The sequence below is a fragment of the Malus sylvestris genome, chromosome 3 (assembly GCF_916048215.2).
Source record: "Malus sylvestris chromosome 3, drMalSylv7.2, whole genome shotgun sequence".
Classification (NCBI taxonomy): domain Eukaryota; kingdom Viridiplantae; phylum Streptophyta; class Magnoliopsida; order Rosales; family Rosaceae; genus Malus; species Malus sylvestris.
In genome coordinates this window covers 14,413,593-14,438,026 of record NC_062262.1, presented here as the reverse complement: position 1 = coordinate 14,438,026, position 24,434 = coordinate 14,413,593, and the positions used below count along the sequence as shown (strand labels likewise).

Below are 24,434 nucleotides of genomic sequence, written 5' to 3'. Positions count from 1 at the left end.
TTTTTATTTATAGTAATCACATATACATTTCTTTTGTACGCATAAATGTTCAAATTTTAAAACACTGTTCTCATATATTTTTCTAGATATTGAATAACTAAGTAACAAGGAATGCAACATCCCTATATAACATGACCCAAAAGTTCGTCGTCGATACTGGCATAGGAAGTGGAACTTCAACAAAGGCCAATGCTCTTGGGCAACGAACAAGGTCATCTTGGGCCTATGTGAGGATTTCGGTGACCGATTTGTCACCGTCATTGACCCCTTGCACTGCGAAAATGAACGCTCCTATAGCAATATCATACGAATGTACACACTGCTTTGTAGCTGTCGTGCCATTAGCATTCTTGTCTGTGGCGTTGAATGTTAGCATTAACATAAACATACTAACCACCAACTCGATCAACGTAGTGATAGGACTACATCCATGAACAACCTCAATTCACAACCCTATATATAATCTGCAACAGCGACTTACCTGATGTTATCAGTCTTCTACTTCTAGTACACAGTGATGACCTCTACTAGTAAATAGGGTTTAGTTCTCGAGAGTCTTTTTTGTGTGGAAGTAGGGACTTTTCCAATATGTATATATATATATATATATATATATATATATATATATATATATATATATATATACACCAAATTATCCTCTCAGAACACATACCGGCCTATTATCAGTAGTGGTGATATACTCTATCCTCATAGCAAGTTCAAGTCCCATCGTGACTCTTATATCTTAGTGAATACCCAACAAGTACTCCTGTTAATTTGGCTACACAACAACTAAACTCCACAACTCCTATTATATCAAGGATCTCAGACTCCTTCAACCACACAATTCAAGAAACCTAGTTGTTATCTCATTGTCATTCACATGAAGTCTAACATTCTCCCACTTGAATGTCAATGATATTCCTCAATATAACAAGAATCATGATGATCATTGAGTTTACAAAAGCTTGCAGCCACCATAATTAGGAACCTATCATTTCAAGAAAAATGCAGAACCATAGAAATCCTAAGTACGAATAACATATACTTGATACTCTATAGTTACATGCACATTTATCATGAAACACTGAGTTTCTACCAGAATTACGATGTTGAGAACCAACAAACAAAAAGTTGGTTCCATAAAACAAATTGAAAAATTACTTTCAGTACCAAAACTGTTTGGAATGACAAAAATGCACAGATTATCAAAACAATAATAATAATGTTGTGCCTTGGCCCGTTCGTTAGTGCGGAAACGAGATTCAAATTACAACCTCACCAAATCACACTTAGTTGAATAGAATAAAATACAAGAAATAAAGACCCCAAGAAATTTACGAGGTTCGGCAAAAATCATGCCTACGTCCCCGGAGAGATATTTCTCTTCACTATGAATAATAGTACAAGTACATATGAATTAAATCAACATAGCTCAATCTCGAATCCCTTGCACACCCACTCATAGAATTTTCCCAAAAGCATCACTCTACTCCAAGAGTTCTTTCACTAGAATACTTTTCACTCTAGCTCTCTTGATTCTCTCAACCCATGTTCAACCTTTCCCATGGAAGAGCCGGATGCTCTCCCCTTGGATGCTTCTATAATACTTACAATCCCACTTTCTAAGCATAACTAAATGCACAAATATTGCATCTAGTTATAGGCGTACACTAGCAACTATGCTAACAACCAAGACAAAAAAGTCTTAAGTTCTCATGACATAATTATTACCTAGCCTACCTAGCATGCACCAAAGTCTATACCTAGTCTATAAAGTACAACTTCCATTTGTCATTTAATGCATAGAAGAGAAAACATACACAATTGTGTGCAAGCAAACACAAGGTCAAGTCTTGCTTGCTTCCAACTTTGCTTGTGGCAATCACCATGTCTTCAATTGTTGTCAACACATGACTCATAATTACTCACAAATGTATGAGCCAAACGCAACAATCTCTACCTTGGTGAATACACCATGCAAAAATCCTTGCACCCATCACCAAAGCCCATTGGCCTTACGTACCAGCATACACACCCTGAATCCACCTCGTTGGTCCTATTCCGATTCAGTCACTGCCAATGCATGTGCAGCTGCTGCAAGCTAAAATTCACCATTTAGCTTCAGATAGGATCTCGACACACCCTCGTCTCCTTCAACAGGTTTTCCTCATCTTCATTGTCTGTAACCTGGAAACTCATCAGCGCGCCCGTTTCCAGCAACAACCCATTAAGCCAGACAAAATTCCCACACTTCCTCCTACCTCAGGACCATCTCATCACTTGTGAATCCCATAGTTCCACCTGCTGCAAAACCCTGCAACACTTGAGACTAAACATTACTAGGAGAAATGTTACTTCGAGTACCTAGAGAGCATACTCGAAGCCTTATGCCACAAACTTGCTACAACCCAGCCTTGCACTATAGCACTATGGACCCTTACCTCCGGAACCGGATCTGAACCTGTTGTCTCTCTCAGATCCTCTTTCCAATTTCCTTCCACGATTCCAACCTTGAATAGCTTAAGCAGTCTCGTGCCCACCATTATCCATGGTCTTCTTTGTGTATGATTCCATACCAAAGAAGCTTGGACCTACTCCAAACTTACTGTATCTTTCCATGCAGTAAAGTTTCACAAGGTTCTCATACGAATCTGAAAGTGAGGTAAGAAGAAAGAGGCATTTTTCTTCTTCCTCAACATCAACTTTCGCAGTTGATCCAAGCATCCCTAAACATGGCTTCCATTACTCTCTTTTACCAAGAGTAAAACTGCCTCTCCCATTAAACTGCTCAACTGAAAATTCCATGGTGAACAACAAATCTGGACCTCCAACGAACCAAGCATCCAACGATGCTCTGATACCAATTGTTGTGCCTTGGCCCGTTCATTAATGCGGAAACGAGATTCAGATTACAACCTCACCAAATCACACTCAGTTGAATAGAGTAGAATACAAGAAATAAAGAACCCGAGAAATTTACAAGGTTCAGCAAAAATCATGCCTACGTCCCCGGAGAGATATTGCTCTTCACTATGAATAACAGTACAAGTACACATGAATTAAATCAACGAATAACAGTACAAGTACACATGAATTAAATCAACATAACTCAATCCCGAATCCCTTGCACACCCACTCATAGAATTTCCCAAAAGCATCACTCTACCCCAATAGTTCTTTCACTAGAATACTTTTCACTCTAGCTCTCTTGATTTTCTCTCAACCCATGTTCAACCTTTCCCATGGAAGAGTCGGATGCTCTCCCCTTAGATGCTTCTATGATGCTTACATTCCCACTTTCTAAGCATTACTAAATGCACAAATATTGCATCTAGTTATAGGGATACACTAGCAACTATGCCAACAACCAAGACCAAAAAGTCTTAAGTTCACATGACATAATTATTACCTAACCTACCTAGCATGCACCAAAGTCTATACCTAGTCTATAAAGTACAACTTTTCTCTATTTGTCATTTAATGCATAGAAGAGAAAACATGCACAATTGTGTGCAAGCAAACACAAGGTTAAGTCTTACGTGCTTCCAACTTTGCTTGTGGCAGTCACCATGTCTTCAATTGTTGTCAACACATGACTCATAATTACTCACAAAGAGTATGAGCCAAACACAACAAATAATTCATTGCATTGCATTGCAACTGGCTACTGACATAAAAAAAATAACTAAACAAAACGAGTTCAACACAGTCTTTAGAGTGCTTACTCCCACTCATTAACTGAATCACAGGACTCTCTTACTCCCATGTTAAAAACATGCCTCTTGAAGACTCCCACTGGTAAAGCCTTTGTCATTGGATCAGCAACCATCAAACTTGTGTTGATATACTTAATATCAATGGTCCCCTTCTTTACTTCATCTTTCACTTTAAAAAACTTTATGTCCATTAACCTGCTTGCCTAAGACCTTTTATTATTCTTCGAAAAGAAGATTGCAGTTGTATTATGACAATAAAGTTTGAGAGGTCTTTCAATACTGTCAATAATCACGAGTCCCTTCATCATATTTTAAAGCCAAATGGCTTGTTGAGTCGCTGCATAACACCCTATGAATTCAACCTCCATCATGGAAGATGCAATACTCTTTTGCTTTGAACTCTTCCATGAAACTGCCCCATCAGCTAGCAGGAAAATGTATCCATTAGTCGATCTCTTATCATTTATACATCCTGCAAAGTTAGAATCGGAGAATGCCACCAACTCAAGTTTGTCCACATGACTATATGTCAACATAAAATCCCTGATCCTTTTGAGATACCTCAAGACCTTTTTAGCTGCAACGTAATGAGATACACCAGGATTTGATTGAAACCTGCCCAATACACTCATTTCAAAGGCTAAATCCAATCTTGTACATACCTATGTATACATCAAGCTCCCTACTAGAGACGTATACAATTTGTCTTTCATTCCTTCTTTCTCCAGATCATTTTTGGGACACTGTTTGCAAGTCAACTTGTCTCATTTTCCAATAGGTAGCTCTCAATTTGAACATTTACTCACCTTATTAATATATTGTCTTTGTGAAAGGCCAAGAGATCTCTTGGCACAATCTTTAATGATTTCTATCCCCAAAACAAATTGAGCCTCTCCCAAGTCCTTCATGTCAAAATGCTGAGCTAACATACACTTGGTCGACTGTAACAAAAATATATCCGAGCTTGCCATTAATATATCGTCTACATACAATACCAGGAATATTACCTTGGTACCACAGACTTTAAAATACACGCACTCATCCAGTTTGTTCTCTTGAAATTCTGACTTCTCCATCACACTATCAAACTTTTTCTTCCATTTCCTCAAAGCCTATTTTAATCCATAAATAGATTTATTCAACTTACAAACCATCAATTTTTTCCCCCTTTCAACAAATCCTGGTGGTTGACTCATGTATATGTCTTCTTCAAGATCCCCATCAAGAAAAGCTATTTTAACGTCCATCTGATGAAGCCCTAAATCAAAATGAGTCGTGAGGGCTAATATTATTCTCATGGAGTCTTTGGTTAAGACAGGAGAAAATGTCTCGTTGTAATCCACTCATTCTCTCTATGTAAAGCCTTTTGCCACTAATCTCGCTTTATATTTATCAATATTACCCTCAGAGTCTCTCTTTGTCTTAAAGACCCACTTGCAACCTACGAGTTTGTGAACCCCCGTCGGTTTTGGTACTAAGGTCCACACTTTATTCTTCTCCATAGACTGTAATTCTTCATGCATGGCTTCATTCCATAACCTTGATTTTGTACTCGAGATTGCTTGATTATAAGATGTAGGAACATCATCATCCCCTACGTTATATTATGCTTCATTAAGACACACGAAATCTGGTAGTGCAACAGCCTTGTGTACTCGCTGTGACTTTCTCACAGGTGCCTGAATCAGTGTGATATCGATGCCATCTATGTGATCATGAATATCTTCATGCTCTATGTCTGCAGTGTTGGAACCGTGCTCTTCATCATGGGGAGGTTGATTTTCATTCATCATTCTTTTTATTTGTTACTCGGGGAGACTGTTGGTCGAAGGAAATGCTGGTGATTCGAAAGGAATGCTTATGATAATTGCTTGCTGCTCAAGCAACACACCTTCTTGTGGCAGTTCTTCAAAATTTGATGATATGAAATGTGAAGAGCTGTCATCATCCCCATCCATATACTCGAGAAACTTAGCTTTGTGTGTCTCCATAATTCTGGAATGACTGTTAGGGCAATAAAACTTAAACCCTTTTGATCTTTTAGAATATCCAATGAACCTACAACTTGTAGTTCTTGGATCAAGTTTCTTCTCTATTGGGTTGTAGAATCTTGCCTCAGCTTTACATCCCCAAACATAGAAGTAGTTAAAACTTGGTTTTCTTCCAGTCCATGATTCAAATGGCACCAAGTTGACAGACTTGCTCAAGACTCGGTTCAAGATATATGTTGTTTTTCAACGCCTCTCCCCAAAGAAAAATAGGAAGATGTGAGTGTGCAAACATAGACCTTATCATATCCTTGAGAGTACGATTCCTTCTTTCTACCACCCCGTTCTGTTGAGGAGTCTTCAGGGTGGTATATTGTGCTACGACGCCATTTTGTTCAAGATAAGTTGCAAAAGGCCCCTTGTGTTGTCCAACCTCAGTGTACCTGCCAAAATACTCACCATCTCTATTGGATCTCACAATTTTAATTTTTTTTTCAACCTCTAAATGAAAAGATTTAAAACACTCCAAAGCTTCAGATTTTTCCGAGATGAGATAAACATATGTATAACGTGAAAATCATCAATGAAGGATATGGAATAAGATTTTCCACAAATGGTTTTGTTTGGAAAAGGTCCACATATGTCAATGTGTATGATTTCTAGCAGGGATTGACTATGATTTGAACCTAATTTTCTAGTGTTGGTGAGTTTTCCTTTGAAACAATCGACACATTCTTTGAAGTCACTAAAGTCAAGTTGTCGCAACATGTTTTGTTTTGACAAGGTGATGATTCTTTCTTTAGATATGTGTCCCAACCTTTTATGCCAAAGCATTGAGGATATTTCAGAAGTGGACAATAATTTTGAACCAACAACTTGAACACTAAAACATTCATTTTTATATGAACAGTCTAGTTGCCATATATCAATTTCAAGAAAAGCTTTTCCAAGCAATTTATTAATATCATGCGAATGGTAAAACTTTACACAATGATCGTCACCAACAAAGGTAAAGCCTGACTTAACTAACTTAGATGCAGAAATCAAATTCCTTCTCATGGAAGGTACATAAAGTACTGGACTCAATTTTAAAACAAAACCGGACGAAAGAACTAATTCGACATGGATTCAACAACTACTTTGCTCCCATTTCCTACATAGACATTGTAGACTTCATTGTTTATCTCCCTTGTTTTTTGAGAATCCCTGCAAAGAATTAGTTATGTGAATGGAGCAGCTAGTATCAAACCACCAACTTTGAGGGGGAATAAAAACTAAATTCAACTCAACACATACAAAAACGTTTATGATATTACCTTTAGTGACAAGCCAATTTTCTTAATCCTGTGCAATTCTTTCTTAAGTGACCTGTCTCTTTATGAAAATAACATTCCTTTTCTTTCTCAATCTCGGCATTAACAGGTTTAATTTTGTGAGATCCTTTAAAGGGGTTAGTACTTTTAAATGAAGAAAAGTTTTCTTTCTTTTTCTTCTTACTAGCAGGTATGGTTGAACCAAAAGTAGAGTCCCTTTTGCGTTTTTTCGCTTGCACAACATTCACATCCACTGCCTTGTCCTTTTTGAGTTGATCATCTTATTGAGCACACATTGAAATCAATTCATCGATACCCCATTTATCGTTTTGAGTGTTGTACGAGACTTTGAGCTGCCCATATTTAGGAGGTAGGGAATTCAAAGCCATGTGGACTAAAAATTGGTTGGTCATAAGTACCTCAAGATCCTTCAGTTTCTGAGCAAGATCAACCATCTTCAATATGTTCTTTTTGACACTTCCCACACCATCGTACTTCATTGATGTGATTTGTGTAAGGAAGGTCCCAGTTTCTGGCTTTTCTAACTTCTTGAACTTCTGTCCTACTGCAGCCAAGAATTCCCTTGCATTGTCGGTCTTAGGAATTCCCCCTTTAACTGATTGAGCCATTGCTTTCTTCATGATCATCATGGACATTCGATTCACCCTCTCCCATATTTTAGACTTCAACTTTTCATCTGTAGTACTCTCTGTAGTGATAGCTTGAGGTTTTTCTTCCCTTAGTGCCAGATCAAGATCCATGAGACCGAGCACAATCTCAACATCCTCCTTCCATTTCTTGAAGTTGGAGCCAGTCAAGGTCTCTATATTGTTGAAGTTGAGAGACGTCATGTGAGGAGCTGATGAATATCACAAAAACAATATTATTCAGCAGCTAGTTTATCAAACAAGGAAAACTATTGTTACAATATTTCCCCATCCAAAGTCATATAAACATGGTATCATCTTTAGACAGAAACCATTTATATTAGATTTGTATAAATGAGTCATTAAACACAAGGGCAATTTACACAACTTCAACACTTTCGAGCAGATGAAGAGTGTAATCTTGTTAACTTAATGACTCATTATACATTGATTTACTTGTTTGACTTGAATAAATAAACACTTTTGAGCAGATTATTATTCACTTAATACAAATAAACCACGTATCCAATCAGTTGGTCAACAAGCCAAAACAACAATCTAAACACTTTTGAGCAGATTAGATGTTGTAATCCTTGTTTATGATTCATATTATATTTGTCAGTTTAGTATTGACAAGCATATTATAAATCCAAAAGGTCTTCTGTTATTGCTGGTTTTTTCAGCGTTGTCCTCACCTGCATGAAATAGGTTTCTTGCAAAACATAGCAAACATAACTCGAGAAACACCAAGTAGCTTGTCATCACATTTTAATTGATAGGTAAGTCTCAAGTTGATAACGCAAGAACATATAGCGGAAGCGATATTTTTCCAGGATTATATTTGGTTTTGTATTTATCAAAACTATATCATAGTCCTTAACGGGAGTGAAGAACCCTAGCCACGTTGAGTGGCTTTGATACCACATGTTAGCATTAACATAAACATACTAACCACCAACTCAATCAGTGTAGTGATAGGACTACATCCATGAACAACCTCAATACACAACCCTATATATAATCTGCAAGAGCGACATACCTGATGTTGCTGCCATTGAATGAACTAGTGAACCAGTCTTCTACTTCCAGCACACAGTGATGACCTCTACTACTAGTAAATAGGGTTTAGTTCCCAAGAGTCTTTTTTGTGTGGAAGCAGGGACTTTTCCAATATGTATATATATATACCAAATTATCCTCTTAGAGTTCCACACATACCGGCCTATTATCAGCAGTGGTGATAAACTCTATCCTCATAGCAAGTTCAAGTCCCATCGTGACTCTTATATCTTAGTGATTACCCTACAAGTACTATTGTTAATTTGGCTACACAACAATTAAACTCCATAACTCCTATTATATCAAGGATCTCAGACTCCTTCAACCACACAACTCGCACAACGAATTTACGTGTGATTCAAGAAACCTAGTTCTTATCTCATTGTCATTCACATGAAGTCTAACATTGAAAGCTTTTTCAAACATAGCTTTGGTTTGTGCTGCATTTGCTGCTGCTAATTTAAGAACGGCTATGTCAAGATCTTTGAGATTAGTTGTCGATCTAATTGGAATATTTTTCCAAAGAGATTTTACGCACTGCCTATAGTTGTAGCTGAATTGTTCTTGGGTTTGCTTGCAAACACTCCTAACTAATTGAGACGATCTTGCATTTGCAAATGGTGCTGGTGACGACGAGAAACAAAAGAGCAAGGAAGCATGATTTAGGATTTTGCATTCTTGCAAAGAATGTCATTAGTCAAAGGAGGCAGTCATAGAAGACTATTGAATTATTTTCGAATTGTCTAAGGAATGGTCATAAAACAATGTGGTCTATAAGACAGACATGGGTGCATAGAGGAAAAAATTGGATGCGCATTAGTTGTCGTCTTCTAAATGCTTAAAAAAGTTTCAAGTTCAAATCTCCCCACCCATTGAATAAAGAAACACAAGTTGAATGAATCGAATGGTGAATGAAATAAGTAAGAGCCTGTATTTGGACTGATACGGGGATGTCCAGTTTTAATGAAAATACATATACCATAATTTCATCTTCGTTAAAGCCAATGCATAGTAAAGTGAAGGCATGATAAGATATCCAAACTAAAGAGGAACATAACAATGACAGTAAATGGTCGATATTCGTTATTCATATCAATATTTTTTCATTTCTTCAAATTTCTATCCTTTTTATTTAGGGAACTTTAACGAAAAGCTCCTGGTACTGTTTACTTTAATGAAAAACCACATTTTTACACTAAAAAGTCAATCCTGATACTATTCACTTTACCCTTTATTTTGTCCTTATCATTAAAACTCAAAGTTTTCAAGTCATTTTCATTAGTTTTCCTTTTTATTTATAGTAATCATAGATACACTTCTTTGGTACGTGTGTATTTTCAAATTTCAATACACTATTCTCATATCTTTTTCTAGATATTGAATAACTGGGAAGAAACAAGGAATGCAACATCCCTATATATCATGACCCAAAAGTTCGTCGTTGATACTGGCATAGGAAGAGGAACTTCAATAGAGGCCAATGCTCTTTGGCAACGAACAAGGTCATCTTGGGCCTGTGTGAGGATTTCGGTGACTGATTTGTCACCGTCATTGACCCCTCGCACTGCGAATACGAACGCTCCTAACGCAAAATCATACGAATCTACACACTGCTTTATAGCTGTCGTGCCATTAGCATTCTTGTCGGTGGCGTTTAAAGCTTTTTCAAACGTAGCTTTGGTTTGTGCTGCATTTGCTGCTGCTAATTTAAGAACGGCTATATCAAGATCTTTGAGATTAGTTGCCGATCTAATTGGAATATCTTTCCAAAGAGATTTTACGCACAGCCTATAGTTGTAGCCGAATTGTTCTTGGGTTTGCTTGCAAACACTCCTAACTAATTGAGACGCTCTTGCATTTGCAAATGGTGCTGGAGACGACGAGAGACATAAGAGCATGGAAGCAATGAACACTGCATAACTGATTGAGGTGGCCATCGCTCAGGATGTATGTTTTTAAATTGAAGCTAACGTGATTACAAATTATTTGCTCGGGGTTAAGAAATGAATGCATGGAGTATGATATATATAAGCAACCCAAGAAGGGTATAGGTCTAAATTTAGGAGCCCTGTCTTCTTTACCTTTTGTTTTTGTTTTTCTGTTACGTAATAAACCATTGGATGGAAATGGCTTGCTTTAACCCATTCTTCTACTGATTTTTGTTTGAACTAAAACACAACAAAAGCTGGACTTCATGGTTTCTAGAATTCCAATCCTAACGATACAATTGGACATTGTGGTTTTTGGTACATATATCGTGTAATTTAACCTCTCTAGATCTCAACGCAGTTTAACCGTTACTTTCATCGTCGCCCGCAATTTTGACTTAAATTTGGCCGTCACAGGATGCTTGTAGTTTGTCTTCATATTTAGCTGTTTAATGAAGCAGTGGCGGAGCCAAAAATCGAAGTTAGGAGGATCCTCCAGACCATGTGACAAAAAATATATTAAAAATAATACGTTCAACGAGAGAAGATTTGAGCGTTAACTTTTGTGTAGAAAAGATAATTTGAATCAATGGAGAGCAACGGATTAATGAAAATAATAAATTAACACTGACACAATAATACCATAAGCATTGAACTTGTTCAAAAGTTGTGCTAAAAAGAAACGAGTACTGCATCGAAGTTGAACAAGCATTATAGACCGTGGCTCAAACATGCAAATGTGATTCTTTTATTCAATATAAACTTTTTAAACAACACTATGCATGCAAACTGGTGATTTAACTACATCGTGCTCAATGCAAAGCACACAAACAGAAATTAAAGAATAACAAACTCAAGCTAAAACATACAAAATAAAGAAAATGATGGAGAGGCCCAGGCCTATCCTTGTCCTCATGTATGCCACTAGAATAAAAGCACCACCGCGCGATACCAAAACTAATATTGTCAAATAGGCTCCCTCGAATCCCTCTTGATTAAATGTTTATAAAGCTGTGCCTATCTTTTGTATTCGTTGCTGCTAACTCAAGAGCGACTCGAGCAAGCTCTTCGTAATCATATGCCGACCATGATCGAGGATTTTGCATTCTTGAAAAGAATGTCATTAGTCAAAGTGTTAGAAGACTATTGAATAATTTTGGATTGTCTAAGGAAAGGTCATAAAACAATGTGGGCTATAAGACAGACATGGGTGCAAAGAAGAAAAAATTGGATGCGCATTAATTGTTGTCTTCCAAATGCTTAAAAAAAATTCCAAGTTCAAATCTCCCCACCCATTGAATAAAGAAACACAAGTTGCATGAATCGAATGGTGAATGAAATAAGTTAGAACCTGTATTTGGACTGATACGGGGATGTCAAGTTTGAATGAAATACATGTACCATAATTTCAACTTCGTTAAAGCCAATGCATAGTAAAGTGAATGCATGATAAGAAATCCAAACTGAAGAGGAACACAACAATGACAATAAACGATTGATATTCGTTATTCATATCAAATTTTTTTCATTTCTTCAAATTTCTATGCTTTTATTTATAGTAATCACAGATACATTTCTTTGGTACGCGTGTATTTTCAAATTTCAATACACTATTCTCATATCTTTTTTTGGATATTGAATAACTGGGAAGTAACAAGGAATGCAACATCCCTATATAACATGACCCAAAAGTTCGTCGTCGATACTGGCATAGGAAGCGGAACTTCAACAGAGGCCAATGCTCTTTGGCAACGAACAAGGTCATCTTGGGCCTGTGTGAGGATTTCGGTGACCGATTTGTCACCGTCATTGACCCCTCGCACTGCGAAAACGAACGCTCCTAACGCAAAATCATACGAATCTACACACTGCTTTATAGCTGTCGTGCCATTAGCATTCTTGTCGGTGGCGTTTAAAGCTTTTTCAAACGTAGCTTTGGTTTGTGCTGCATTTGCTGCTGCTAATTTAAGAACGGCTATGTCAAGATCTTTGAGATTAGTTGCCGATCTAATTGGAATATCTTTCCAAAGAGATTTTACGCACTGCCTATAGTTGTAGCCGAATTGTTCTTGGGTTTGCTTGCAAACACTCCTAACTAATTGAGACGCTCTTGCATTTGCAAATGGTGCTGGAGACGACGAGAGACATAAGAGCATGGAAGCAATGAACACTGCATAACTGATTGAGTTGGCCATAGCTCAAGATGTATGCTTTTAAATTGAAGCTAACTTGATTACAAATTATTTGCTTGGGGTTAAGAAATGAATGCATGGAGCATGATATATATAAGCAACCCAAGAAGAGTATAGGTCCAAATTTAGGAGCCCAGTCTTCTGTACCTTTTGTTTTTGTTTTTTTGTTACGTAATAAACCATTGGAAGGAAATTACTTGCTTTAACCCATTTTTCTAGTGATTTTTGTTTGAACTAAAACCCAACAAAAGCTGGACTTCATGGTTTCTAGAATTCCAATCCTAACGATACAATTGGACATTGTGGTTTTTGGTACATATATCTTGTAATTTAACCTCTCTAGATCTCAACACAGTTTAACCGTTACTCTCATCGTCGCCCGCAATTTTGACTTTACATTTGGCCGTCACAGGATGCTTGTAGTTTGTCTTCATATTTAGCTGTTTAATGAAGCAGTGGCAGAGCCAAAAATCGAAGTTAGGAGGATCCTCCAGGCCATGTGACAAATATTATATTAAAAATAATAGGATCAATGAGAGAAGATTTGAGGGTGAACTTTTGTGTAGGAACGGAAATTTGAATAAATGGAGAGCAACGGAGTCATGAAAATAATAATTTAACACTGACACAATAATACCATAAGCACTGAACTTGTTCAAAATTTGTGCTAAAAAGAAACGATTACTACATCGAAGTTGAGAAAGCATTACAGACCGTGGCTCAAAAATGCAAATGTGATTCTTTTTGTTAATATAAACTTTTTAAACAACAATATGCATGCAAACTGGTGATTTAACTACTTCGCGCTCAATGGAAAGCACACACACAAACAGAAATTAAAGAATAACAAACTCAAGGTAAAGCATACAAAATAAAGAAAATGATGGAGAGGCCCTGGCCTGTCCTTGTCCTTATGTATGCCACTAGAATAAAACCACCACCGCGCGGTACCAAAACTGATATTGTTAAATAGGCTCCCTCGAATCCCTCATGATTAAATGTTTATAAAGCTGTGCCTATCTTTTGTATTCGTTGCTGCTAACTCAAGAGCGACTCGAGCAAGCTCTACTCAATCATTTGCGGACCATGATCGAGGATTTTGCATTCTTGAAAAGAATGTCATTAGTCAAAGGAGGCAGTCTTAGAAGACTATTGAATTCTTTTGGATTGTCTAACGAAAGGTCATAAAATAATGTGGGCTATAACACAGACATGGGTGCAAAGAAGAAAAAGTTGGATGCGCACTAAAGTTTCAAGTTCAAATCTCCCCACCCATTGAATAAAGAAACACAAGTTGCATGAATCGAATGGTGAATGAAATAAGTTAGAGCCTGTATTTGTAAGAGTATAAGTAAGGACAACAAGCATCAAGAGCAGAGTTCAAGTGAAAGCAATTCAAGGGTCTAGATGAGGACAAGTGTCACAAGATCAAAACGAAGTTACAAGGCTATTAGGATATGGTGCTAAGGTTGTTAAGTTTGTTAAAACTGATATACTTCATATCTTAGCTTATAGAGCAAGGTATGTAAGGATATAAATACAGATATCCAAAGATGTAAAATGATGATGAAAAATACACAAGAAATATAAAGAAATCTTCTCTGAAATCTCTCTGTCTCTATCTCTCTAAATCTCAGTTTCTTTGACTACCTTCATTGAAGCTACTGCTTCAATCTTCACATGGTATCATCGCCGATCCGACTGGCGCTTCCGCATCTCAATCAAAGCTTTCATTTCTTCTCTCTACCCTCTAGTTTGCAAACTATTCTGTGATAAAACAAAATATTGGCGTTGTTCGGGTATTACAGAGCCTCCAGAACTTCGTCTTCTCCTTCTGCCTATCAACTGTTTGTTAAAAGGTCTCAGTGAATTCCTTGTATCACAACTCAAAAATGGTTACTGCTGATCAGCTACGGATTGTTCAGTCTCCAATCACCGGTCTTATCTCTACCATTTCTACGTCAGTTACAGTCAAGCTTGATGATTCCAACTACTTAACCTGGAGTTTTCAGATTAAACTTCTCTTTGAAAGTCATGGTATTCTGGGGTTTGTTGATGGATCACGAAAATGTCCTCTAAGATTTGATACGGATGCTACAACTGAAGGGATTGAAACAGATGATTATCTTGTATGGAAGATGCATGATCGTGCTCTTATGCAATTAATCATTGCCACTTTGTCTACAACTGCAATGTCCTGTATCATTGGGAGTAACAGTTCTCATGAAATGTGGGTTAATCTTGCTGAGAGATTCTCGACAGTCACGAAAGCTATAATCTTTCAGATGAAAACTGAGCTCCAAAACATTCAAAAAGGGTCTGACTCTGTCTCTGTGTATTTGCAAAAGATCAAAGATGCGAGAGATCATCTTGCTGTTGCAGGAGTAATTTTTTACGATGATGACATCATCATTCTTGCCCTGAAAGGTCTTCCTGCAGAATTTAACACCTTCAGGTGTGTTATAAGAGGCAGAGAAACTGGCATTTCTCTAAAAGACTTCAGGTCTCAACTGTTAGCTGAAGAAACTACAATTGGTCAATATTTTGAGTCTTCTTCATCCTTTAGTGCTGCAATGGTTGCTAGTGCTACCACTGACAAAGGGAAAGCTCTCGTTCTTGATCAAGATTCTTCTCATTCTGCTGAGTTTGGATCTAGTTCTGGCATCAATGATCAATCAGACAAGAACAATGGTGGTGGTTCCCGTTCCCCTAGTTATAATTCTGGTGGGCAGTATTATACCAATGGGAGTCCATCCAGCAATTTTGGAAGTACTTCTCAGGGTTCTTATCACTATGGCGGGTACAAGGGTAACAACTTCAGAGGCAAAGGACGAGGCAGGTCATATCAGTCTGGTTCCCGAACTTATAATCATTCCCCAAATCCAAGTCCTGGAATTCTTGGTGCCCCAAGACCATTTCAGTCTCATTGTCCCGATCATCCCTCTGACATACCAACTTGTCAAATATGCAACAAAAAAGGGCATGTTGCAGCTGACTGTTTTCAGCGCCATAGTACACCGGTCTCCGCTTCTCATTCTCCGATTCAATGCCAAATTTGCTGGAAGTTTGGTCATTCCGCTATTCAATGCTATCATCGAGGGAATTTTGCTTATCAAGGAAGGCCACCAACCCCACATCTCTCTGCCATGCATGTTCAGCACCATCCATCTGCTCCTGATGATCAATTCTGGGTTGTAGACACAGGGGCAACATCTCACATGACCTCTGACCTAGCTAACTTGGAGTTGGCACGACCATATCACGGCAATGACACGATTACCACTGCCAGTGGTGCAGGTTTACCTATTTCTCACATAGGCTCTTCCAAATTGCATGCCTCCTCTCATACTCTTGTGTTGCAGAATGTTTTACATGTTCTAAAGCTATCTCAGCCTTTACTCTCCATTTATCAACTCTGTAAGGATAATCGATGCCGATTTATATGTGATGATGCTTCTTTTTGGGTTCAGGACAAATTCACAGGGACAATCCTTCTCAAGGGGCTGTGTAGGGCTGGTTATTATCCTATACCTTTTCACATTTCTCCGAAGCTGCCATCTGCATCATCTTTGTTTCACAAATGCTTTCTTGCACAACCTGTTAGTACAAGTCTATGGCATCGACGGCTAGGACACCCCTCTAATGCAATCACTTCTGCCATACTACATCAGCATCAACTTTATGCATCTTTAGACTCTTGTAAAACAGTTTGTACACCATGTCTAGAAGGGAAATTTACCAAGTTACCTTTTTCTTTTCCCACAAATAAATCTGTACATCCCCTAGAAATCATTCATAGTGATGTATGGGGCCCTGCTCCTATCTTGTCATATGAAGGGTTTAGATACTATGTAACCTTCATAGACGAATGTACACGATTTACATGGATTTTTCCTTTGAAATATAAATCAGAAGTGTTTGCTACATTTGTCAAGTTTCATGCATTTGTGTGTACTCAATTTTCTGCCAAAGTTAAAATTCTACAAAGTGATGGTGAAAGAGAGTATATTAGCTCTCAGTTTCAACATTTTCTCACCACCAATGGTATCCTTCATCACAAATCATGCCCACACACTCCTGAACAGAATGGATTAGCTGAACGTAAACATAGGCACATTGTAGAAACTGCCCTTACTCTCCTTCAAACTGCTAAGTTACCTAATTTCTTCTGGTTTCATGCTTGTGCCACTGCAGTCTATCTAATCAATCGCTTGCCCTGTGTAATTCTTCACATGAAATCTCCTTATCAACTGTTATATGGTCATCTTCCACACATTGGTCATTTCAAAATTTTTGGTTGTGCATGTTTTCCTCTATTGAAACCATATAACACTTCCAAATTACAACCCAAAACAGCTACTTGTGTGTTTCTGGGCTATGCAGGCGATTATAAAGGTTTCCTATGTTTAAATCTTATTCAAAACAAAATGTACATATCTAGACATGTGCTTTTTTATGAATCCACCTTTCCATATGAAAAGTTCTCTGTTTCTGTTAAATCCTCACCTTTGGTAGTATCATCTCCATCAATGCATCCTTCTCCGTCATTACCATGCATTACATTGACTAATCAAGTCACACCATCACTTCATACTCATGCATCCTCATCTCATACTACAACTTCAATGCATTCAGCATCTAGTACTCCAGATTCCTTGCCTGCATCTAGTGCCTCAGATTCCTTGGCTGCATCTAGTGCCTCAGATTCATTGGAAACACTTACATCTGTCCCACATTTGAATTCTTCTCTTCCTCCAAGTGTTGACATACCAGGTACCATGCCTACACAGTCTCCCATCCCTGTGGATCCTGTTTTCCAACCCGATCATCTTAGTGTTGTTCTCTCATTACCACTGAATGTGCATCCTATGGTCACACGTTCCAAGAATGGTACTGTCAAACCGAAGGCTTTCTCTGCTAGCATTGGCTCTCAGTCCCCTGTCTCCGAGCCAAAGACATTCAAGGCTGCTTCTAAAGTTGTCGAATGGCAAACTGCAATGCAGGAAGAGATCGATGCCCTTCATTCTCAACAAACATGGTCCCTAGTTCCACTTCCATGTGACAAGAACTTGGTTGGATGTAAATGGGTATATAGAATCAAGAAGAATGCCAATGGCACTGTGGCAAGATATAAAGCCCGGCTTGTCGCCAAAGGGTACAACCAAGAGGAGGTGTTGACTACGGTGAAACATTCAGTCCGGTGGTTAAAACTACAACCATTCGTCTTATTCTTGCCTTGGCATCACAGTTCCACTGGCAACTCCAGCAACTTGATGTCAAAAATGCCTTCTTACATGGCGTTTTACAGGAAGATGTGTACATGGAACAACCTCCAGGATTTCTCAGCAATCAGTATCCATCTAATTATGTCTGTAAGCTTCACAAGTCCCTCTACGGGTTAAAACAGGCTCCAAGAGTGTGGAATGATAGATTTACAAGTTTTCTCCCTGCTTTGGGATTTCAGTCTTCACATGCCGATCCATCGTTATTTGTTCAATCCTCTCCACAAGGCATTGTTGTCTTACTGCTTTATGTGGATGATGTTATTTTAACTGGCAGTTCCTCTCAGTTAATAGCTCAGGTCATCAAAGCTCTTACTGCTGAATTTGAAATGAAGGATTTAGGTGATCTCCATTATTTTTTGGGGCTGCAAATTAGTCACACTGCAGAGGGTTTATTTGTTTCTCAATCCACATACATCAGTGAGTTAGTTGCCAAGGTGGATTTACAGGCTTGTAAACCTTGTGCTACTCCCTGTTTACCATATCATCGGCTCTTAAAGGATGATGGCAAGTCGTATCACAGTCCTGATCAATACAGAAGTATAGTGGGAGCTTTTCAATATCTCACATTTACAAGGCCTGACATAGCCTTCTCCGTGAATCAAGCCTGCCAGTTCATGCATAATCCTATGGAGTCCCATGTCATTGCAGTCAAACGGATCATCCGCTATCTCAAGGGTATACCAGATTATGGGATACATTTTAAACCTGGTCCCCTCTCCCTTCTATCCTATAGTGATGCCGACTGAGCTGGGGATCCAAATGACCGAAATTCCACCTCTGGCTTTATTGTTTTTCTTGGATCCAATCCTATTTCCTGGTCCTCAAAGAAGCAGCATACGGTCTCTCGGTCGTCCACAGAGGCTGAGTATAGGGCTCTTGCTATCACAGCTGTTGAGCTCTCTTGGATTCGACAGTTGCTTTGTGATTTACATATTCCTCTCTCTCACACCCCGTTGATTCACTGTGATAACCTTTCAGCCATTGCTCTTTCCACGAATCCTGTCTTTCATGCGAAGTCTAAACACATTGAGATTGATTATCATTTTGTTCATGAAAAGGTGACAAGCGGAGATCTTCATGTTCACCATGTTTCTTCTGCTGATCAGTTTGCTGATATTTTCACAAAGGGTTTATCTGCACCCTTGTTTCAACATCACTGTGGCAATCTCATTCTCAGTTCCCTCACGCATGAGATTGAGGGGGGATGTAAGAGTATAAGTAAGGACAACAAGCATCAAGAGCAGAGTTCAAGTGAAAGCAATTCAAGGGTCTAGATGAGGACAAGTGTCACAAGATCAAAAGGAAGTTACAAGGCTGTTAGGATATGGTGCTAAGGTTGTTAAGTTTGTTAAAACTGATATACTTCATATCTTAGCTTATAGAGCAAGGTATGTAAGGATATAAATACAGATATCCAAAGATGTAAAATGATGATGAAAAATACACAAGAAATATAAAGAAATCTTCTCTGAAATCTCTCTGTCTCTATCTATCTAAATCTCAGTTTCTTTGACTACCTTCATTGAAGCTACTGCTTCAATCTTCACAGTATTTGGACTGATACGGGGATGTCAAGTTTGAATGAAAATACATATACCATAATTTCATCTTCGTTAAAGCCAATGCATAGTTAAGTGAATGCATGATAAGAAATCCAAACTAAAGAGGAACACAACAATGACAATAAACGATCGATATTTGTTATTCATATGAAATTTTTTTCATTTCTTCATTCTATCCATTTTATTTATAGTAATCACAGATACACTTCTTTGGTATGCGTGTATTTTCAAATTTCAATACACTATTCTCATATCTTTTTCTGGATATTGAATAACTGGGAAGTAACAAGGAATGCAACATCTGTATATAACAAGACCCAAAAGTTCGTCCTTGATACTGGCATAGGAAGCGGAGCTTCAACAGAGGCCAATGCTCTTTGGCAACGAACAAGGTCATCTTGAGCCTGTGTGAGGATTTCGGTGACCGATTTGTCACCGTCATTGACCCCTCGCACTGCAAAAACGAACGCTCCTAACGCAAAATCATACGAATCTACACACTGCTTTATAGCTGTCGTGCCATTAGCATTCTTGTCGGTGGCGTTTAAAGCTTTTTCAAACGTAGCTTTGGTTTGTGCTGCATTTGCTGCTGCTAATTTAAGAACGGCTATGTCAAGATCTTTGAGATTAGTTGCCGATCTAATTGGAATATCTTTCCAAAGAGATTTTACGCACTGCCTATAGTTGTAGCCGAATTGTTCTTGGGTGTGCTTGCAAACACTCCTAACTAATTGAGACGCTCTTGCATTTGCAAATGGTGCTGGAGACGACGAGAGACATAAGAGCATGGAAGCAATGAACACTGCATAACTGATTGAGGTGGCCATCGCTCAAGATGTATGTTTTTAAATTGAAGCTAAAGTGATTAAAAATTATTTGCTTGGGGTTAAGAAATGAATGCATGGAGCATGATATATATAAGCAACCCAAGAAGGGTATAGGTCTAAATTTAGGAGCCCAGTCTTCTGTACCTTTTGTTTTTGTTTTTCTGTTACGTAATAAACCATCGGATGGAAATTACTTGCATTAACCCATTCTTCTAGTGATTTTTGTTTGAACTAAAACACAACAAAAGCTGGACCTCATGATTTCTAGAATTCCAATCCTAACGATACAATTGGACATTGTGGTTTTTAACCTCCCTAGATCTCAATGCAGTTTGACCGTTACTCTCATCGTCACACGCAATTTTGACTTTAAATTTGGCCGTCACAGGATGCTCATTGTATGTCTTCATATTTAGCTGTTTAATGAAGCAGTGGTGGAGTCAAAAATCGAAGTTAGGCGGATCCTCTAGGCCATGTGAGAAAAATTAGATTAAAAATAATACGATCAATGAGAGAAGATTTGAGGGTTAATGATGAGTAGATTTTACATTATATATTTAACCCTATTCTTAGTATATTTTGGAAGAATTTTGATACTATGAATTATATTTCCAATATAAGATTTTCGATTTTCTCTGGAGCAAAACATGGTCAAATGGAGGAATTTTGGAGTAATTCCCGTTGGAGGACGTTCGTGAGTAAGTTAGCTTGATCATAAAAATATTAGATTTTTCCACCAAGCGGTTATTTTCTAGCAATAAAATAAAGAAGGATTGAGTGGTGCTGGAATAGTGACGTTCTGGGTTTGAATTGCGTTTTTGGAGCCGAAGATGACCTCGGATGGGTTCGTGGCCTTCTGGAGATGTGTTCAGAACGTCCTAGTCTTTAAAACAAGCTATTATGGGCTGGATTTGGAGGATATCTGAGGCTAAACCGTGGCTGGACAAGTGCTTGGCAGATTCTCTTAGTTTTATTAGGATTTTATTTTGTAAGATATTTTATTATTATTTAGTTTCCTAGTTGGTGTAAGAGACCTTTGTTTTAGGATTTGTGCGATGGCTTAGCAAATATATTGCTTTGCCATTCTTAGTTTTTCCTATGCTTACTTTTACTTAACTTTGGAGACAAAGAACTTGCTAGGGTTTTCAAAGGCTTTCAGATTTTCCAATTCAAGGTATTTTCATTCTTATTCATTCTAATAAAAGGTGTTTTCATTCTTATTCATTCTAATAATATTTTCTATGTTTTCAATTATGAATATGCGTAACTAATTTTCACTTTGCTAGGGCGAAGCCTTGAGCCTTAGCATGAATATGTGATTTTTATTTAATTGCTTATGCTTGATTGCATGCATACTTTGAATTATTGATCACCGTGATTAAAACTATCTAACTGTCGTAATGCTTGATCACCATTAAGATCTTTAAAAAAGTAATTTGATGCAATTTTGGTCGGAAGATTCCTTGAAATTGACGCTGGCTTCTTGTGATTAATAATTGTAATTTCACTTAGGATTAACACCACGTCTTAAGGGTTGCATGGTTTTTCAAAGGGTTTTCATAAAGCATAATGAGTCTTTTATGTTCATATTTGATCCAAACGTCCAGACGAGTTGCATGTTAGATATATATTCTATGTTGGAGGTTCCAAGTAAAATATAAATTAGGAAAACCTAACCTTCAAAGTGCATGTGTAGATCATAAGTAATTGGTAAGAATACATAGGATTGCTAGGTGATGGTGGAACCCTAGTGCTTTTATAAATTGATATTTAAAACTCTTTTCTTTTGTCATATTAGTTTTTAATTATAATTTGTTTTTAATATTACCCAATTTCATAATCTCTTTACTCAATTTTTAATTCTAAGTATTTGATTAGGAATTGTTTGTACATAAATTATCCAAATAGTCCTTGAGCAGAACGACCTTGCATGAGCATTTATACTACAACATCCTTGTATTCTTGCAAGTATTTCAAGTGATTTTGACTTGCATAGACGTTAAAAATCTTATCGGTTAACTTTTGTGAAATTTGAATCAAAGGAGAGCAACGGAGTCACGAAAATAATAATTTAACACTGAGACAATAATACCATAAGCACCAAACTTGTTCAAAAGTTGTGCTAAAAAGAAACGATTACTACATCGAAGTTGAACAAGCATTATAGATCATGGATCAAAAATGCAAATGTGATTCTGTTTTTTAATATAAACTTTTTAAACAACACTATGCATGCAAACTGGTGATTTAACTACATCGTGCTCAATGGAAAGCACACAAACAGAAATTAAAGAATAACAAACCCAAGCTAAAGCATACAAAATAAAGAAAATGATGGAGAGGCCCAGGCCTATCCTCGTGTATGCCACTAGAACAAAACCACCACCGCGCGGTACCAAAACTGATATTGTTAAATAGGCTCCCTCGAATCCCTCTTGATTAAATGTTTATAAATCTGTGCCTATCTTTTGTATTCGTTGCTGCTAACTCAAGAGCGACTCGAGCAAGCTCTACGTAATCATATGCCGCCGACCATGATCGAGGATTTTGCATTCTTGAAAAGAATGTCATTAGTCAAAGGAGGCAGTCTTAGAAGGAAAGGTCATAAAACAATGTGGGCTATAAGAAAGACATGGGTGCATAGAAGAAAAAATTGGATGCGCATTATTTGTCGTCTTCCAAATGCTTAAAAACGTTTCAAGTTCAAATCTCCCCACCCATTGAATAAAGAAACACAAGTTGCATGAATCGAATGGTGAATGAAATAAGTGAGAGCCTGTATTTGGACTGAAACGGGGACGTCAAGTTTGAATGAAAATACATATACCATAATTTCATCTTCGTTAAAGCCAATGCATAGTAAAGTGAATGCATGATAAGAAATCCAAACTAAAGAGGAACACAACAATGATAGTAAACGGTCGATATTTGTTATTCATATCAATTTTTTTTCATTTCTTCAAATTTCTATCCTTTTTATTTATAGTAATCACAGATACATTTCTTTGGTACGCGTGTATTTTCAAATTTCAATACACTATTCTCATATATTTTTCTAGATATTGAATAATTGGGAAGTAACAAGGAATGCAACATCCCTATATAACATGACCCAAAAGTTTGTCGTTGATACTGGCATAGGAAGCGGAACTTCAACAGAGGCCAATGCTCTTTGGCAACGAACAAGGTCATCTTGGGCCTGTGTGAGGATTTGGGTGACCGATTTGTCACCATCATTGACCCCTCGCACTGCGAAAATGAACGCTCCTAATGCAAAATCATACGAATCTACACACTGCTTTATAGCTGTCGTGCCATTAGCATTCTTGTCAGTGGCATTTAAAGCTTTTTCAAACGTAGCTTTGGTTTGTGCTGCATTTGCTGCTGCTAATTTAAGAACGGCTTGGTCAAGATCTTTGAGATTAGTTGCCGATCTAATTGGAATATCTTTCCAAAGAGATTTTACGCACAGCCTATAGTTGTAGCCAAATTGTTCTTGGGTTTGCTTGCAAACACTCCTAACTAATTGAGACGCTCTTGCATTTGCAAATGGCGCTGGAGACGACGAGAGACATAAGAGCATGGAAGCAATGAATGCATAACTGATTGAGGTGGCCATCGCTCAAGATGTATGTTTTTAAATTGAAGCTAACGTGATTACAAATTATTTGCTTGGGGCTAAGAAATGAATGCATGGATATATATGCAACCCAAGAAGGGTATAGGTCTAAATTTAGGAGCCCAGTCTTCTGTACCTTTTGTTTTTGTTTTTCTGTTACGTAATAAACCATTGGATGGAAACTAATTGCTTTAACCCATTCTTCGAGTGATTTTTGTTTGAACTAAAACATAACAAAAGCTGGACTTCATGGTTTCTAGAATTCCAATCCTAACGATAAAATTGGACATTGTGG

The 24,434-nt window shown here is 37.7% G+C and overlaps 4 protein-coding genes and 1 pseudogene across 4 annotated transcripts; all 5 read right to left on the bottom strand.

Moving 5' to 3' along the window:
• Nucleotides 1–97: 97 nt before the first annotated feature.
• Nucleotides 98–9,599, bottom strand: LOC126617007 (uncharacterized; annotated as a pseudogene).
• Nucleotides 9,600–10,096: 497 nt separating this feature from the next.
• Nucleotides 10,097–10,663, bottom strand: LOC126615025 (uncharacterized). Its single transcript, XM_050282738.1, has one exon. It carries the CDS (start codon nucleotides 10,661–10,663, stop codon nucleotides 10,097–10,099), a length of 567 nt encoding a protein of 188 aa, XP_050138695.1.
• Nucleotides 10,664–12,270: 1,607 nt separating this feature from the next.
• On the bottom strand, nucleotides 12,271–12,849 carry LOC126617006 (uncharacterized). The gene has a single exon (XM_050285094.1). It carries the CDS (start codon nucleotides 12,847–12,849, stop codon nucleotides 12,271–12,273), a length of 579 nt encoding a protein of 192 aa, XP_050141051.1.
• Nucleotides 12,850–19,941: 7,092 nt separating this feature from the next.
• On the bottom strand, nucleotides 19,942–20,560 carry LOC126617004 (uncharacterized). The gene has a single exon (XM_050285093.1). It carries the CDS (start codon nucleotides 20,518–20,520, stop codon nucleotides 19,942–19,944), a length of 579 nt encoding a protein of 192 aa, XP_050141050.1. The 5' UTR covers nucleotides 20,521–20,560.
• Nucleotides 20,561–23,575: 3,015 nt separating this feature from the next.
• Nucleotides 23,576–24,155, bottom strand: LOC126615026 (uncharacterized). The gene has a single exon (XM_050282739.1). It carries the CDS (start codon nucleotides 24,137–24,139, stop codon nucleotides 23,576–23,578), a length of 564 nt encoding a protein of 187 aa, XP_050138696.1. The 5' UTR covers nucleotides 24,140–24,155.
• Between the last annotated feature and the right edge of the window lie 279 nt (nucleotides 24,156–24,434).

Coding starts and splice junctions, on each gene's coding strand:
- LOC126615025 (XM_050282738.1), bottom strand. CDS start 10,663: ATGGCCACCTCAATCAGTTATGCAGTGTTCATTGCTTCCATGCTCTTA.
- LOC126617006 (XM_050285094.1), bottom strand. CDS start 12,849: ATGGCCAACTCAATCAGTTATGCAGTGTTCATTGCTTCCATGCTCTTA.
- LOC126617004 (XM_050285093.1), bottom strand. CDS start 20,520: ATGGCCACCTCAATCAGTTATGCAGTGTTCATTGCTTCCATGCTCTTA.
- LOC126615026 (XM_050282739.1), bottom strand. CDS start 24,139: ATGGCCACCTCAATCAGTTATGCATTCATTGCTTCCATGCTCTTATGT.